Genomic DNA, 18,679 nt, shown 5'->3' with positions numbered 1-18,679 from the left:
ACGTTGCTCAATTACCATCATTTTTACACAAAGAACAATCAGAACCAAAATGATGGAGTTGTGATGTACATAAAAAAAACTCTTGATGTTAAGGTTTTAGAACCAAAACATACACAAGAACTCTCTTGTCTGGTAGCATGTTTGAAAGATACAAATATTATAGGTATTTATAGACCATGTGAGTTCAGATGTTTAGATAAATTTCTAAAATCGCTTCAATTAATCCTAAAAGAGTACGAACAGAATAATGTTCTAATTCTAGGAGATATCAATATTGATATTAAGGATGGCCACAATAACCCTACTGCTGAGCATTATTTAGAATTACTTTCATTTTACGGCTTAAGACCAACACATAATTTCATAATTAGTAATAAAAGTTGTATTGACCACTGTTTAGCCAAAACAAAACATGATACTATAACTGTAGTATGTCATTCAACTTTAACAGATCATGCATGTGTTATGGTGGCCCTTTCTACTGAGATTGTAACAAATAAAAATATAAATAAACATATTACTAAAAAGACAGATTACCATCTAGTAATAAAATTCCTACAAAGCCTTAATTGGGATGAAATATTCCAAAATAAAGATCTTGAAGAAGTCACTAATATTTTTCTTGAAACTGTTGCAAAAGCATTAGACCGCCATACTATAAACATTAAGTTGTCAAATAGGAAGAAAAATCTTAAGCCTTGGATAACACCAGGTTTGATTAGATGTATAAAACATAGAGATAGACTGCATTGTAAACTACGTAAAGACCCAGACAATGTAATTCTTAAAATCAGTTATATTAGATATCGTAATACATGTAGAAAAGTATTAAATAACAATAAACAACTATATTACAGAGATAAATTAAACAAAAATAAATTTAATGCGAAAAATCAATGGAAATATATTAAGCAAATTTGTTATTTAGATAAGATTAATGACACATCATCAGATATATTGTCAATAAAAACAAGTCCCAAAAAGTCAATCGATTATGCAAATAATTATTTTGGTAGCATTGGAAAACAATTGGCAAATGATATAATAAATAGAATTAACACCACTGAAGCCGAACTTATAAATATACAACCCAAATTATCAGATCAAGTAAACTCGTTTTATTTGAATCCAACAGATGAGTTTGAAGTTAGCCAAATAATTAAATCACTCAAAAATACTAATGCATGTGGCTGGGATGGTATCACTTCAACATTTTATAAAATATATTAGTAAAACCCATTACATTCATCTGCAATCTCTGTTTTGAGACAGGTTCATTCCCAAAGGCATTAAAGAAATTAATCATTATTCCGGTATTTAAATCGGGTCATAGAGACAATATTTCTAATTACAGACCAATTTCTAATTACAGAAAAAATAATTAATGCCAGATTAAAACAATACTTGGAAAAAAACAATATTTTAGCATCAAATCAATATGGGTTCAGGAATATGAGATCAACTTCGGATGCTTTGAAAACCTTAATATCACAGGTTGTTAATAATCTAGATACTCAGAAAAAATGTCTTGGTATCTTTCTTGATTTAAAAAAAGCATTCGATACAGTGTCTCATCTGATTTTGACTGAAAAACTCGTAGCAGTAAGATGATTATAGAATACGGCGTCCCTCAGGGAAGTATTCTGGGTCCGACGCTATTTCTAATTTATATTAATGATTTATGTAAACTACCTCTTAAACATTCTAAATTAATATCTTTTGCTGACGACACTGTTTTAATCTCTAATGGAAAATCATGGGATCAATTATGCAAACATGCTAATGATGATTTGCGGGCCGTAACTCTATGGCTTGACTATAACCTCCTGACGCTTAATATAGCAAAAACGAAATTTATTAACTTTAGTATACGCATAAATCTCCAACCAAAGTTAGACTCCATTGTTATAAAAGCCCATCATTGTAGTAATTATACAACGGACAGAGCATGTCACTGTGAAAAACTGGATCAAACGGAGTCTATAAAATACCTTGGAATAACAATAGACCACCATTTACGGTGGAAAGACCATATATCAGGGTTAAGTGGACGTATAAGAAAATTAATATTCATTTTTAAATATCTCAGGTATGTTTGTGATATAAAACTGCTGACCTCAATTTATTACGCCTTTTGTTATTCCCTATTAAGTTATGGAATTTCTGTATGGGGTGGAGCAAGTAAAAATTTAATGCTTACACTAGAACGAGCTCAAAGGGCTATATTGAAGGTCATGACCTTTAAAGAGTATATGCATCCTACCGACTCACTATATAAAAACTTGCCTTTTTTAACCGTTCGACAAATATATATAAAAGATATATTGATGATGCAACATAGTGAGCTATGTACTGCATCCCAAAATAAGAGGCGACATGATAGATTGTATGATCAACCAAAGTACAAACTAGCCTTCTCTAAATCATTCTATCTCTATTTGGCACCTTACCTATATAATAAAATATCTAGAAAAATATAATCTCAAGATATCACTTCATAAATTTCTTAAAATGTTATCGTATGATGATACTGAAAAATTGTTAAAACCTGACTTCATTTAAGAACTTATTTCATCTAAATACAGAAAATTTTTGTTAAAAAAACACACGCACACACACACACACACACACACACACACACACACACACAAACACAAACACACAACCACTCAAGAACTCAGGCCATTACGTAAATGCTTACACATATACAAAATTGCATTATCGATATCTTATTTTATCTTTATTTTATTTTTATTTTATACTTATCTTTATTTTTAATTTTATTGGGACAACCGACAGTAGATACAATATAACAAACAATAAATAAATTACATTTCAAAATTATCAAGGTTAAATTTCTACTATTTACAGGTAGTCTCATCTTGCTTTGTATGTCTATATCATGTGATACTAAAATTAATATAAAATTAAAATAAGTGCTCTGTATAATTAGAACAATTATGGAAGCAGCATGTAACTTTTGCCTATACTATGCAGCTATTGACTCGCGATCGAGAAATGTGCTCCTACCGTCATACAGTTCACCTAGTACGGAGGGTATGTCCATCGAACTTGAGTTGCTTAGCATTGCTTCATTTACACCCGTATTTATAGACAAGTAAAAGTAAGTACTTGAGTAAAAGTAATTACTTAAGTAACAATTTTTATTCTATAGTTAAGTCATTGATCGAAGATAGAACTGTCAAAAGTTAGAATTCTCAGCCAAGTAATAGTCATCGTTTTCTTTACTCAAGCATTACTTTTGAGGTGAAGTACTATTCTCTCTGTACGTTTTGAGGTTATTTTGTTGAATATTTTGAAAAATGGAAAGTTTGGATGGCATCGAAGAAGTTTTTGCTGTTGTAGACAATAATATATTAGAAGAAATAGAAGTGCCTGAACCTAGAAATCCCAAAGTTTACTTTCGTGATGTGGATCCATTTAATGACTATTCGGAGGATTGTTTTAAGAAGAGGTTTCGTTTCTCCAAAAATGTTGTGATTTGAATTGATTGAATTTTACCAAAAATAACCGGCTTTCTAGAATCAGAGACACAAAGAGGGCTTCCTATAACCCCACTGTGTCAGTTGCTTACTGCGTTACGTTTTTTGCTACTGGAAGCTTCCAAATTGTATGTGGAGACATCATTGCATATTTCTCAATCGACAGTGTTGTTGTTGTGACAGTTTGTTTGCAGGTTAGGATTGTATCATATTTTTGAATGATATTTAAAAATAAATCCTTTTCTAAAGTAGAAAACGGTCTTTTTCTATCAGTTTCTTGCATTTTAAAATTAACGCAGTATAGATAATAAGATATACTTTATTGGCAAAAGGTATTCAGAAAAAAATTCAATGCACCGACACGATAGGGACTTTTTTTTAAGAAAGAAATGAATGCATAAACCTTTCTAAGTAAAAAATCACGAGTCGTCATATAACCCGGAGGTAAAAGTAAACATTTAAATTTGGTAAGGTTATATCATGTCAAACGTTTTGTCTCTCCTAACATTATTTTTTGTACCGATTAAATTATTATTTAATTTGTACAAATAGATATACTTTAAATAACTCTATTACTAATATGAATATCAAATAAAGTAAAATCCAAAAGGTTATTGCTAGATCGTGTTAAATAATTTAGATTTTATGTTTACCTATTAATGAAACGAAACGCAGGCGCGAAGTGTTGCCACATAGAATTCACAACTAAACGTCAAGTATGACTTAAACATTTGCTCAAGTAAGTAATGGGTGTTGCTCGATTATAGAATATAATTTGGTAATTAAGAATTCTAATCTCAAGTAATGACTTCATTAAGAAATGACTTAGCATCAAGTAGTTACTTGTCTATAAATACGGGTGTTAATGTACAGTATATTTTAATAACTTAAGTGTTACTTTTCTATATAAAATAAATGTTATATGTATTTATTGCAAATATTAGCGCTAAGCAAGTTGTAATGGGTTAAATAAATAAATAAATAAAATAAAAACTGATAATCATTGGGATCTATCATATTACCTTAATTCACTAGCTTCGACTATCGTAATATAATTTATTACTTATTCTTCATTTTCTGAAGTATAAATACTAATGAGTGAATCAACCGTCTGTTTTCCATGTACGTAGTCATTTCCGCTGAATAATTCAGACATACAGGGATCAAGATCTTGAACAGGGTACAGGGAGAAATGTGCAACGTCGAGAAATTTAGTCGGTAGTCATTGTTCTCTAGAAGAACATTTCTGTCTCGTAATTTTGAGACGACTTTCTTTTGGAAAATCGCTGAGATTGCTTCAGACTGTTTATAAAACGCCCTTCCTAATTCAGATGACTGCCTCGTTTGTTTGTACCAAATTTGGAAGTTTTTAAGGTATTGGGTTCAAGTCTCGTGTCGGACTATTTCAAACGTTTATTCTTTCATAGAGATCATCCGCAGCGCCCAGAGCTAGGATATTCGTAAGGGTATACTACCGCCACCGTATACATTGAGAGGCGAAATGGCCCAGTGGTTGAGCTTCCATCTTAACCGATGATTGCGGGTTCAAACCCAGGCAAGACACACTAAATTTTCATGTGCTTAATTTGTGTTTCTAATTCATCTCGATCTCGGCGGCGAAGAAAAACATAGTGAAAACTGCATGTGTCTAATTTCAACGAAATTCTGCCACGTGTGAATCCACCAACCCGCATTAGAGCAGCGTGGTGGAATATGCTCCTAACCTTCTCCTCGAAGTGAGAGGAGACCTTTGCCCAGAAGGCTACAGGCTGTTATTATTTTTATTACTTAAACTCCCGCCGAACACACAAAGCTATTAGTCATGCAGATCCTCTCTTATCATAATATCAAATCAGAAGCTCTAATAATAATCGTTTTAGGTGGTCCTTATATCCACCTGCCTGCCTACCTGCATTTACTGCGAAATTCTACATGATTTTTCTGGCATTAAATTGTATTTTGGTCACATATATTTTAAATTGTATATCAATTTAAATCTCGGCCATAAACTACCGACATTTTTTTGTCTTCTACCTACCGCAACATATGTTTTCCCTTTACGATTCAAAGCGTCCCCCTATTTCAGGCAAAAAACGCCTCTTAGCTCTGATAAAGTCGCCAACTTCTGAATTTTAAACGAATACACTTATATTCAACCTTATAACGAATGTGTAATGGTTGGTTTTCGAATGCTTAGGGTTATGCACATGAGGCATTTTATCGAAAATGAATACTCGAGACAGTAGGCAGCGGTCTAGGAATTAATGTGGCGTGTCTAAAACCTCGCACGCATTCGCAGATGTTATCTCTTTGTTTAACATACGTGTCTGGAACTTGAGCTTTGTGTTTTAAAATACTTTGGCAGTGATAGCGAATTATCACATTCTATTGTTAAATAAAATTTCAATTGATATAATATGAATAAGTATAATAAAATTAGTGTAAATGAAAAGACCTCAACCGATGATTTCGGGTTAAAACCCAGGCAAGCACCACTACAGCACATATAAATGTACTTAATTTGTGTTTATAATTCATCTCGTGCACGGCAGTGAAGGAAAACATCGTGAGGAACCTGCATGTGTCTAATTTGAAGCCGTAGCCCAGCAGTAGGAAATTTAATAGGCTGTTACTTTAATTGTTTTTTGTAAATGAAAATCGAAATGATGACAAATTCTACCTTAAGTCCAGAACCAGAAAACAATATTATATTTAATAAATAAAAAAACGACTGCAAAGAATATGATGGGTTTTACTCTTTTGAATAACTAAGCGGGACCAACAGGAAGTATAACCTCCCAAGCAAAAGAGAGGATTTGCCAATTCGGTAAGTAAATTACCGATTTCTAAGGTAACAAAAATAGAATAAGACCGAACTAAGAACAACATTTTTGAATTCCTAACTTTATACGAATAGAGGCGAGATGGCCAAGTGCGTGAGTGACATGTATCTTAATCAAAGAATGCGTGTTACCTGGAGAAGCACTGCTGAGTTTTCAGGAGCTTGATTTGCGTTTAAATTTAATTTTGTGCTGAAAATAATACATACTGCAGCATACATCTAAAGGATGAAATTCTGCCACATATAATATACAAGTCATCTCTTTAAAATATATCTTTGCCCACTAATGGTACACTTACAGTCCGTTACCAAAACAATTCGAAAGTAACAACTAATAACAATTCTTTCATTACCAATGCGAAAATAAATAGATGCAATATTTATTGATACTTTTTATATCATATAAGCAGACGGACAGGCAAATAGGCCACCTATTAGTAAATGATCACAACTGCCCATTGTCATGAGTTCTTTAAGATATTTCAGTCTTTAGTTACAGTGGACCATTCAGTGTTCTAACGAGAACACAAACCTGTATTGCTGTGTAGCGGTAGAATATCTGATAAACAGTACTTACCGAGACGTACTTGCCCTACTACCACGATTAAATAATATATATTTATATAAACAATTTTATATAGGTTTCATGAACCATCAATTTCACTTAAGATTAGCCGACGAAATGAATGAGGCGAAAAATGACGAATGATAATGTTTATGAGGGCGAATTTGGATCAGGTAAACGACTTCATGACATGCAATATATCATCCTTATAACGTACGAGTAATGAAAAATGATGGTAAATATGATGATCGCGTCAAATTGTGAAACGTCATTCCCTCACGGCGTTTACCTTCCTTAGTCAATTCTATATAGAACCTCATATCTGCATTTCGGTTTTAATTTTTTTAGTTACATTATAGAGCAGGTTTTGTTAATATAAACATGAAAGGCCAAATAACCTAATAACTAACAAACATATATATTATGAGCATTGCCCGCAGGCGCGTTTGAATTTAACAAAAAAGTTTTTATTCGGTTCGCGGATTTTATTATAACTTATTAGGCTTTTGTTATGTGATGTTGTTGGCATCTGAATTCTGACTTGACAGAGAAGTGTACATATTATGTAGGTATATATGCATTTGGTAAGAAGCGGTTATTTTAATATTAAAAAGTCACTTCAATTTTATTATATGTAAGTATATGTAGTTATACAGGATCGCGGTGTGCGGTCAAATTGTGCTGAATTCTATAAATGGGTAAAATTTATTTAGTAAAAAAAAAATAATTAAAATCACAGTCTTTATTTATCGATCTATAACATCTTTCAAATGTTTTAAAGCTTCATCTAAAGCCATGTATACATCTTGGGTATTGGGGGGTCGAAGTTCTAAAGACACCGTTGCGCTTCGATCCGGTAACTTATGGAGGAAGCTCCGTGTAAGGGGACAGAAGACATCAGGGTTCATTGACTCGACCTTCGACTTGCCAGTGAGGTAGCTCATGGGAACTCCAATCAGAAGAACAGCCACAGCGCCAGCAAACGGACAATACGTGAAGGATATCCGAAAGAGAGACTGAAGTGGTTTTGTTGGCAATTGCCTGCTAAAAAACAAAATCACCATGTGAAAAACATACATAAAAAAATACATTTACAAAAAAAATTATCATGTATACAGACAAATTTTGTTTAATGAAGTTCAATACGCGTAGGGTAACCGCAGACATAAGTGCAGTCTGAATCTAAAAGTGAAGTATTTTTATTTCAAGGTTGAATGTAACGTTTTCATATGTAACTTTTCAATAAAGCCTTTTTGATACAAACTTTCCCTTCTGCCACATATTGCAATACATATTATTGAGATAATAGAGCATTAAAATAACGTTCCTGCTATAATTAATACGAATTCGTTTCGACTTTTAATTTAGCGACAGTCAAACAATAGTTAGTAATGCTAAAGTCATCCAACGAGTAAAAGAGTCGAGAAAAACTCATAAAACTACGTGAATCGGGTAATAGTAAGTTGTAATATGGGAAAAGTTTTAATAAGAGGGAAATAAAACTTAGCTCAAGTCGATATCACCGAAGTTGGCCAACTAAGATTATAACTTCCACGGCGATCTTTAACGCGTCGCTTTCGTAATATAACTAATATGTTTATTTGCGTTTTTTTAAACCAAATTGATTGTCAAAATTTGATAACATTCATAAAATACAATAAAAATAAATATGGGACAACTTCACATATATTACTCTGATCCTAATGTAAGAAGCTAAACTTGTGTCATGGAAAATCAGAAGTAACGACGGTAACACAAACATCCAGACCCATGACAACATAGAAAACTAATGAACTTCTTCTATATCGACTCAGCTGGGAATCGAACCCGGGACCTCGGAGTTGCTTACCCATGAAAACCGGTGTACATATTACTCGACCACGGAGGTCAAAATAATTAAATTAACTGGTAAAATAATAAGACATTAATTAAACCTTTGGTGTGAGGCGGCATCGATCTTTTAAATATAATTTTATTTGTGGCAATATTAAGACAGACAAAAAAAAGATGACCAGGGTTGTACATGAGAGTGTTGAGTTGTCACTTAAGTTAGGAACGAATGAGATGACGTGTTCACCGTGTAACGAAATCTCTTATTTAATCAAATAAAGACAAAAAATTACCTTCTATTTTCTAAAAGAAAAAAAATAACACAGTACAGTACGACACAACTTAGATGTAGCATCGGCAAAATTCGTAAAACCGATCACATCCGAATTAAGTACGCCATCCCAAATTATCAATATTTATTTCTTATGTGAATATGATGTTTACACAAACGTAACAACGTGTAATATCATGTGACCTAATACATTCGTCAATTTGACACGTCGATTTGCTTTCTCGGGTTGAACTGACGCAATCTATAGCGACGAATAGCGTCGAATAGCGTCGAATGGCGCGATAGGGAGCTATTTCTATTGGTTGTGTAATTCGGCAGTGATCGGTTTTGCGAATTTTGCCGATGCTACGTCTAAGTTGTGTCATATGCGCATAAAAAATTGAACATCATGAAACGTATGTACCTATTAAAATTCTATACCTTTAAAAATACGTGCATATCGTAGTTATACTTAAAACGAACCGAAATCCTTTGAAACATCAAACACCAATTAGTGCAACGAAATTTCACGCTACGAATAATCTATTTAATGGAAATTTTACTCACGCAGCGTTCGGTATTACTGTTGTCACATTCACCAAAATGTGTGTGAAGTTGGCTTTTCCGCATCCAGTGGTAACTAACGGCTTACCCTGGAAGGTCAATGCCCCCGTGGCTAGAGCGTTCTCAGCCCCTATGAGCAGCCAGCCACAGAGTACGAGACTCAAGAGACATCCGCTCAAGGCGCCCTGAAAATGTATGGAGTTTATTTATTCTGCATATAAACGATTTCCCTTTTTGGAGTTAAGTTTGAGTAACGGCTGTCGATGTTGTCTATATTGATTTCAAAATTTACAATTGATTTTAAATTTGGAACACAGTATTTAAAAAGCAGTTATCATATGAATCTATTTATTAAAATCATTTCGCGGTATGTTATTACTTTATTCGTATTATTAGTGTACTAGTTGTCACCTGTGTGATCGTTGAAGGTTGTTTCATAGTTAATTAACCGAATTAGATGTTTAGTAATTTAAACATCTAATTCGGTTCAGTGTAACAGAAAAACAAACTTTGTCATTTACGTTATTAATATGGATACATTAACATAATGTAGATTACATATGATTTTATTTTATACTCATGTTGTTGTTAAAATGTCAATAAGTAAATTTAATTTATATTTATTCAGTTTTAAAACAATAAAAATATCCATTTATGTAGCAATATAAATGGATTTTTTTATAAAGAAATACTATTATTACTAGTTACTCATAATCTCCACGACCAACTTTTTAATTTACAGCGCCATCTATCTCCCTTACGGTATATTACATCGGAGAATAATATCAGACAAATCAGCATGATTCAAACATTACCAGTAGTTCAAGTTTATTTTGATAGATGGCGCTTATAACTAAACTAAAAATAAATAAAATTAATTTTGATACAAGTTTATTTTTACTTACAGAACAATTCGCTCGTGAGAAGACAATGCCCAGAGTAAAAAGGCCAAGAAGAGTTCCTGCAGTTACACCCGTTACCCCGGAAGCCACGTGCTGGAGACGGTCTAGTTCCCGAGCTAGCCACACTACACAAGCACAGTATAGACCAACCATAATGCACAGAAACTAAAAATAATAACGATAATTCTAAACAATATGTATCATGGACATCAACTTATACTTTCTTTGTAAGAAATGGTGATTGGAAATTAATTATTGGCGTCAAGTGCGGATTCATCTCTTCAATGATAATAATAATAATAAGATACTAAAAAATAGCCGATTTTGACGAGACACGAAAGAGGTTTTGCCAATGATGTTGTAGTAAACAAATATGTGAAGACTAGAAAACGCGCAAAAAGTGAAGACTAGAAAACGTCCTAATTGGGACGTTTGCCTTTAGTTGTTTTACGTAGTAATACGTTACAGTATTAAAACATCTAGTTACCCTTCTACTTATTGTTTTTATCAAGCTATCCTTTTCACTTTTAACTAAATGTAAAAATAAACTAAAATAAACGGTCCCCGGCGCGGCACACTTCTTTCTGTTGTTTAGTATGGATATAACATATTTGTTTATTAGAATATCATTGGGTTTTGCTAGTACTTTCGTGGAGCGTCAACCGTCAATTTTAAATACATATTTGCAAAAATATCTATCTTACTGGTTACTACTGGATATGATATGTTATCGTTGTAAATGGTTACATACATTGATAAAAAACACTATTTAATAAGAGTGAATTAGAAAAAGTATAACCTTCATAATTTTGCAGCAAGCTTGTTCATTTGTACTCTGTGGCATCCACGGTCGTATAAATTCTTCAAACACTACCCCTGATATTGAATTTATGATAGACGCAATACACCTGTAACAACACTATTATCTTATTAAACAAACGTACACGGAGAGTCATTAAACTGTAATAGTAATTACGTACCCTGTAGTCGCGCTAAAGATAGATATTATAAAGATACCACAGATCCCTGGGAACATTGTTGATAAGTGATTCAGGAAATGAGGTACTAACTGAAATACAATAAAAATATCTTTTAGTTTTAAATATCCTTTTTTCTCCTATAGACTATTTTCTCTACTATATACTATTTTCTCTACTAATATACTATTTTCTCCTAGACTTTATTTTGAATGTAAATAGTCAGGTCAAATTCGCGAATCGGCAACGCGGCAAGTCAGCATATGGACACATCTGGACACTATCCAGTTGGGTCTATGGGCAATGAGCTGAGATGGCCCAGTGGTTAGAATGCGTGCATCTAAACCGATGATTGCTGGCTCAAACCCAGGCAAGCACCACTTTATATATGTGCTTAATTTGTGTTATAATTCATCTCGTGATCGGCGGTGAAGGAATACATCGTGAGGAAACCTGCATGTGTCTAATTTCATCGAAATTCTGCCACACGTGCATTCCACCAACCCGCATTGGAACAGCGTGGAGGAATATGTTCCAAGCACTCTCCTTAATGGAAGAGGAGGCCTTATATCAGCAGTGGGAAATCTACAGGCTGTTACTATGGGCAATGAACTGGGATTACATATAATATACTAGTAGTCGCCCGCGGTTTCGCTCCCGTTGAAGGGAAAAAAGTAACCAATGTTCTTTCTTGGAGTTCAGATTTACTTCATACCAAATTACAACAAATTCAGTTCGGTTTGGTCGTGAAAGAGCGACACACAGATAAGCAGAGTTACCTTCACATTTATAAAATTAATATAGATTAGCGAGATTACAATGAGATGAATCACTAATTTTGCAAGATTTTCGAATAGAGACTTCTGTGGGCGTAATATGAGTTTGTGTGATTTTGTGCGCAACCTTAACAATTTTTTTTTCGATGATAGATGTATCTTCTATAAGAAGACTATAGTAGTAAAGTAATGTAACATCCTGTAAATTACCCACTGCTGGGCTAAGGCCTCCTCTGCCATTAAGGAGAGGGTTTGGAACATATCCCACCATGATGTTCCAATGCGAGTTGGTGGAAAGCCCATTTGGCAGAATTTCGATGAAATTAGACACAACATGCAGGTTTCCTCGCGATGTTTTCCTTCACCGCCAAGCACGAGATAAATTATAAACACAAATTAAGCACATAAATATAGTGGTGCTTGCCTGGGTTTGAACCCGAAATCATCGATTAAGATGCACGCCTTCTAACCACCATCTCATGGGCCATCTCAGCTCTTAAAAAGACAATAACTACTAAGAATTTTTTTAATAAGTGTCTATTAGTTTTCCACGTCGTGTTTATTATATTACATTGAAAATTAAATTTAATGGGTCAAGGTAGTTAATTACGTTATAAGTCATTCAAAATATGATAATGTTAATATGATGTCGAAAGATATGTTGATGTATTTTCAAACTCAAATACTCAATAAGTAGATACTTAATAGTAGGCTAGTTCCGTTAATAGAAAAATCACAAAGTCCTCAGGGTTTGGTTCCGCATTTTGGTCAATTAGTCACAAACGTACGTCTATATTTTTAGTGAAGTTTTAAGAATGATGAGCAATAAAAGCGATTTTATTAGATTTTCACGTAAACAAAAAATTTCAGTAGTTATGTATCATAAATATTAGAAAGACTTATTTAAAACACCCGAAGTCATAATTTAAAAGTCGACCCTCAAGGTAAACTGAAAATTCCTGAGAGTGACAACTATAATGATTATCAAGAGGAGGAAATCTTTGAATGTTGATACTGCGTGGAGTGAGTATACATTGATTTCTATACCAGATATTATCCTTCCAAATTTAACTACATTATATATTTCTCACAGCAGAATCGACATTCTTAACCGGACCTTGTATTACATTGTTAAGGGGTTTTATGGCTTAAGCATATTCAGATTTTCCTTTCGTGAATTATTATTGGATAAGATATGATATGACTTCACTTCAATTTTGATGTTCTAATTTTAAAATTAATTAACGTCTTAAATCTTTTGCACACGTATGTTATCTATGCCAATGATTCTATATTTACGTAAGAGTTTTCTTATGTTACCTGTTCGTGTTTTTTAATCTGTCCAGTGAGTAATGGATCACAGCCGGCAAACCAAGCGTATATTACTAGTCCCAGAAAACAAGACAACATCTTCATGAGTATTATTCCAACACATGATATTGCTAAACATATCCTCGCTTTGCTGATTGTCGGGACCGCTAACAGCTTTTGCACAGATGATTGGCTTAGGGCTATTTTCCAAAGCCAGTTCGTGCTAAGGGCCAATGTGACCACGAAGAAGGATGTGTGATGAGCTAGTTCCGGATCCGGGCTGGAATAAAAGCAATGTTTTGTAATATTTTTAGTTCATCTTTATTAAATTTAAAACAGCAACTAATGTTAATGATTTTTTATTTTTCTAAAACTACAGTCTACACCTTTGTAGACAAGCAGTCTTTGTACATAATAATGATAGTTGTAGCTCGCATTTAAGGGTTGGTTTTAAAAAAAAAATAGTCCATGACTTTCAGGGCATTCAATCTTACGTCTTTTTTTTGTACAGGCGGACAAATGGGCAGACGGACAAAGTCAATGTCGCCTTTATAATATATACATTTGTACATACTGACCAATACTGCAGAGTCCTCTAGATGATATATATGAATATATTTATAGCTCTTTTAGCAGGAATGCAAGGATAAGTATTCGTATTAATTTTATGCTGACTCACTCATAGAAGACTAATCTACTTCCATGGCTGGATATTTCCCACATCCTCTTAAATCCCATTGGCAGTAATGCCAGACCACTCGGCAATGCAGTACCAGCCAATGCCAGGAAAGTGGTCACGATGCCAATGCTGATTATAGCACGAAGGCCTCCAATGGCGATGAGCGTGGAACACGCAACGCATATTACAGCCGTTATACGACTAGCCAGTGGATTTGTAACTGCAAATGAAAATATAAACAAATTCTATGTATGTTATCATACCTAAATGGTACAGCGTAACACTATTATTATTATATCAAATACATATATTTTCTGTATCCTTATTTGAAAAATCATTAACGAAGTTGATTAATTGTTGATCGAATGTTGACTATTTGACATGTTTTCCTTCAATTTTATTGTGAAATTTTTGAGCAAAAATATATAGGTAAATTAAGCGAAGGACAACTCTTGCTCTGAGTGGCCCTTCCACTGGAGCTTCAATGAGCTGTTGTGACAGAATTTCATTGAAACTAAACATGAATTCACATCACGATGATTTTCTTCATCACCGAGTATGAGATGAATTATGAAAACAAATTAAGCACATGAAAATAGAGTGATGCTTGCCTGGGCTTGAACGATCGATCTGCAATCGATCTTAATTGAGGATTGCAGATCGAGCGTACAGCTTACGTTCTAACCACTTTTTCGTTTTCTCCCCCTTAACGAGTAAAAAACATTATATGCAATTTATTCACCCAATCGAAATGCTAGTAGAGGTACATATGGCACAATTGGCAGCAGCATCAGCTTACTAACAACAAACAAAACCGCTGCAACCGTCCGTGTGTGGGTAGAAAACCTTATTTCTAAATATTCGAAGCTCGATGATAGCTGAAGTCTATGGAATACTAAAAAAAATTACACGTTTTTAAGATAGGCAATTTTTTCATTCATATTTATCTAATATTTAAAGATCTGTTTACTGATTATTTTTCAAGTGAGAGTCGTTCTTAGAGTGAAATTTCAAGGTCGATTTCGCGTCGCAACGTTTTTTGTGTAACGGTCGAATGAAACGTTTCCGACATAATAATGATCTGCTTCTGTTATATGTACTGAGTAAACTTATGTATATCTTTTTTTAATATGACTACGAATTAGAATTTAGAATAAAACAATCCGTAAATCAATTCCAAACATTTTTAATGTTCATTATGAATGTATGTGATTCGTTTTTATCCAAAGTTTGAAGATATTGTTTGGCTAAATAACGGAAACGGCACGCGTTAAATAAAAAAGATAACCACAATGAAAATATTTGATAACTGCTTGATTGGTGTGCTTCCTCGTTACTTCCGGCTCTCGGTTTTGGCTCGGCTACCTTATAAGGCAAACCCAGAGTTCCTAGGTTCGAGCTGTATAGGAACAGGGCGGCACAATAACCTACATAATCCTTCGCGATTTGATTTACCAAAAAAATATTTAGTTCGATAACGATTCAATAACATTTTACCTTGGATCTCAAAAAAAAAAAAACAAAAAATACTCAACAAAATAAATTTAGATTTTTATGAACAAAGGCTTTTCTTATTATTTGTAACGTCTTTATTTATAAAATCACAAGTGACGTGACCGATGATTTTTATTTGTTTATAAATAGAAATGATACATTAACAAAATATTTACCAGGTAAATAAATTACAGCCGTTAAGAAAGTCACAAAGATAAGAGACAGCGCTGAAGCCCAGTACTGCGTGCCTCTTAGATATATTTCTACTGGCACACCCAGTAACGTTATGCTGGTCAAGTGACTGAAAACAAAAATATCTTAATAAAATTTGGTATTCCCATACAACAACAGCCTGTAAATTCCCACTGCTGGGCTAAAGGCCTACTCTCCCTTTAAGGAGAAGGTTTGGAATATATTCCACCACAATGTTCCAATGCGGGTTGGTGGAATACACATGTGGCAGAATTTCTATGAAATTTGTCACATGCAGGTTGCCTCGCGACGTTTTCCCACACCGCTGAGCACGAGATGAATTCTAAAGACAAACTAAGCACAAGAATCAGCGGTGCTTGCCTGGGCTTGAACCAATCATCGGTTAAGATGCACGCGTTCTAACCACTGGGTCATTTCTGCTCATTATTATTCCCATAACATCGATCCTATTTAACGCTCTATCATATATAATTCATCTATACTTATAATATATAAAACTCTATAAATTTACCGGATTAAACTGGTTTGAACTGGATAAAACTTTGATTTGTTTTAGAGCACTATCAAACGACATTCATAAAACAAAAGCAGCCTCATTGATGACATCAAAATAGAATTTTGTATCGCCTATCGGCTGGCTGTCACTTTGTAAGCTGTAACCCTATGATAGCTTCTTCAAGAATAAGAAGGTTTTGAAGGGGGTGATGGTAATTAGCTGTGTTTGTAATTGTATCCACAAACATAATTAAGCATTATAATAGTCATCAAATCTATGATCAAATTTTCTGTACTCCAAGAAGTGGTTTCACTCTTTAATCAGAAAATTAAATTGGTGACTTTTCTAATTGCTCCGACTACTCAAGTTGCCGTTTATTTCTGTCGAATTTTATGATTTACGTTTAACTTTAATTTCGTTACGTGGTTCGCAAAATGATTCGACATTTTCATAACTATAATTTTAATTCTTTAATAAAGAAGTTAACAGAACAGATCACAGACAATGAAATACCAAAACCTATGATGTTATCAGGTCGATTTCAGTTATGGCACCCAATCGTATTGAAGACCAACCATCTACGCAGGCCATGATATACACAATGTGTGAGCGTGAAGATACGTGCACCCTCTATTCTATCCCTCTCAATATCCCTCCCTAATACGATGGAACGGCAAATACAACCTGACTTTAAAGAAGTCAGGAACCAACGGCTATACGGGCACGGGAAGAAATTTCGACAAGCAGGTCTAAGAATTTGTTATCTCCTCGACCTAGGGTTTGACCAGGACCTCAGGATACGTTGCCTTATATCAAGCCGCTAGACCGAAGAGGCAGTCAACCTATCTAAACCTTTTCCAACTACGACAGAACTGAAGACGATTAAATATATTTGACACTGAATTAATGTGATATCATTGATTGAGGTCCTGAAAAGACAAACTTCAAATATATTCGCGAGAAATGCTATTTTAATGTAGACCTTTTGAAGTATATTTTAGGTTTATATTTGTATATATTAAGAAGACACAATTAACGTTGAATTATATATAAATATATAAGTGTTAATCAATAACTGTTTCAGTATATAATATAACATAGCTATTACCAAGTCGAATGGTGTACGATAATCTAAGGCTTGTTAATATCTACTTGATTTTCAATTGGAATAGGCTCTACATATTTTTGAATATTCGTCGCTACAAATAAATCGAAATAAATGGTTCGTTTTCGATCCAGTTACGGCACATCCTTCGAATCACATATAAAAAATTAGTATATTATAACTCTAGAATGTTCTACTCTTTGCAGTGCAATTTGCTTTCTCTACTGAATGTCGTAAATGCCAGTCGGATACTGAAGACAAGTACAGTACGAATTCATTATCATCATCAGCTTATCCGCTCACAAAAGACGCTAATTTACATAATAATCATATATTCATATACATTTATAACCAAGAAGTAATGTTCAATATCCAGTTTATATTTGTTTAAATAGAGAAATAATTATGTATTTACAGCTTATATAATAATTAAAGAAAAATGTGGCATTATAAGGCACTTACCTAGCAATCAAACCCAAAGAAATCGATACAATCGACATATTCTTCCCGCCGAAAAGGAAACCAGATACAGTATTGTATTTATTATTCACGAACAAAAAATATAATATGATACCGATCACAACACCCAAGTTAATTCCAAACAAGCAATATTCAGCCACGTTGAAATATAACGGAGACACTTGAATCGTTGAATTTCTCATTTTTATATGTAAATAATTGTCCTACGTTATAATGTAATACGGAAAATGTTTAAATACAACGTGCCGTGACGGAATGTATGTTGCGAATAAATTCATATCGGTTTTAAATCAACAACAATAGAGTCATAGAATGATATTATAACAAAGATAAAAGCTAAACAACTACGGATTTCTTCTCGATCTTTTAGCAAATAACGTGAAAAGGATTTCACATCACATTAGTCAAACAATATATTCAGTTAAAACGATAGAAATGATAAACGCATGTACTAACTAAATCTCTGAGCAAAGATTGTTTGAACCGTAGTACTATTTCTTGTTCATTAGGGTTGGCAATTATTTCTTAATATACTTAAAAAAGTAGGTATATTTAAAAAAAATACAAAAAATGTCATTCAATACAAACTATTTCGAATTTAGAATAAGTTGCTTTGTTATTATTTTTTTCTTTATTCGGGAATCCAACGGCTTTACAACATGTGAAAATAC

The 18,679-nt window shown here is 33.5% G+C and overlaps 1 protein-coding gene across 2 annotated transcripts; it reads right to left on the bottom strand.

The window, feature by feature from the left end:
• Positions 1 to 7,637: 7,637 nt before the first annotated feature.
• Positions 7,638 to 18,382, bottom strand: LOC124536220 (sodium-coupled monocarboxylate transporter 2-like). 2 transcript variants are annotated; one of them, XM_047112710.1, is made up of 10 exons: positions 17,991 to 18,382; positions 15,891 to 16,015; positions 14,963 to 15,115; positions 14,221 to 14,440; positions 13,551 to 13,821; positions 11,458 to 11,546; positions 11,277 to 11,385; positions 10,481 to 10,642; positions 9,579 to 9,760; positions 7,638 to 7,951 (listed from the first exon to the last, which is right to left on the bottom strand). In XM_047112710.1, exons 1-10 carry the CDS (start codon positions 18,188 to 18,190, stop codon positions 7,657 to 7,659), a joined length of 1,806 nt encoding a protein of 601 aa, XP_046968666.1. In that variant the 5' UTR covers positions 18,191 to 18,382; the 3' UTR covers positions 7,638 to 7,656. The 2 variants fall into 2 exon arrangements, with proteins under 2 accessions (XP_046968666.1, XP_046968665.1); XM_047112709.1 differs by having other exon boundaries at positions 7,638 to 7,954; positions 17,991 to 18,378.
• Between the last annotated feature and the right edge of the window lie 297 nt (positions 18,383 to 18,679).

Source organism: Vanessa cardui, chromosome 16 (assembly GCF_905220365.1).
Source record: "Vanessa cardui chromosome 16, ilVanCard2.1, whole genome shotgun sequence".
Lineage (NCBI taxonomy): Eukaryota > Metazoa > Arthropoda > Insecta > Lepidoptera > Nymphalidae > Vanessa > Vanessa cardui.
Note: the sequence above shows the minus strand (reverse complement) of the source record. Positions and strands in the feature narration are given on the sequence as shown.

Excerpts from the sequence above, each read along its gene's own strand:
- LOC124536220 (XM_047112709.1), bottom strand. The coding sequence starts at position 18,190 with ATGAGAAATTCAACGATTCAAGTGTCTCCGTTATATTTCAACGTGGCT. Across the intron at positions 16,016-17,990 it reads TCTTTGGGTTTGATTGCTAG|TCACTTGACCAGCATAACGT; the intron begins GTAAGTGCCTTA and ends TTTTGTTTTCAG. Across the intron at positions 13,822-14,220 it reads AGTAGATTAGTCTTCTATGA|CCCGGATCCGGAACTAGCTC; the intron begins GTGAGTCAGCAT and ends CTTTTATTCCAG.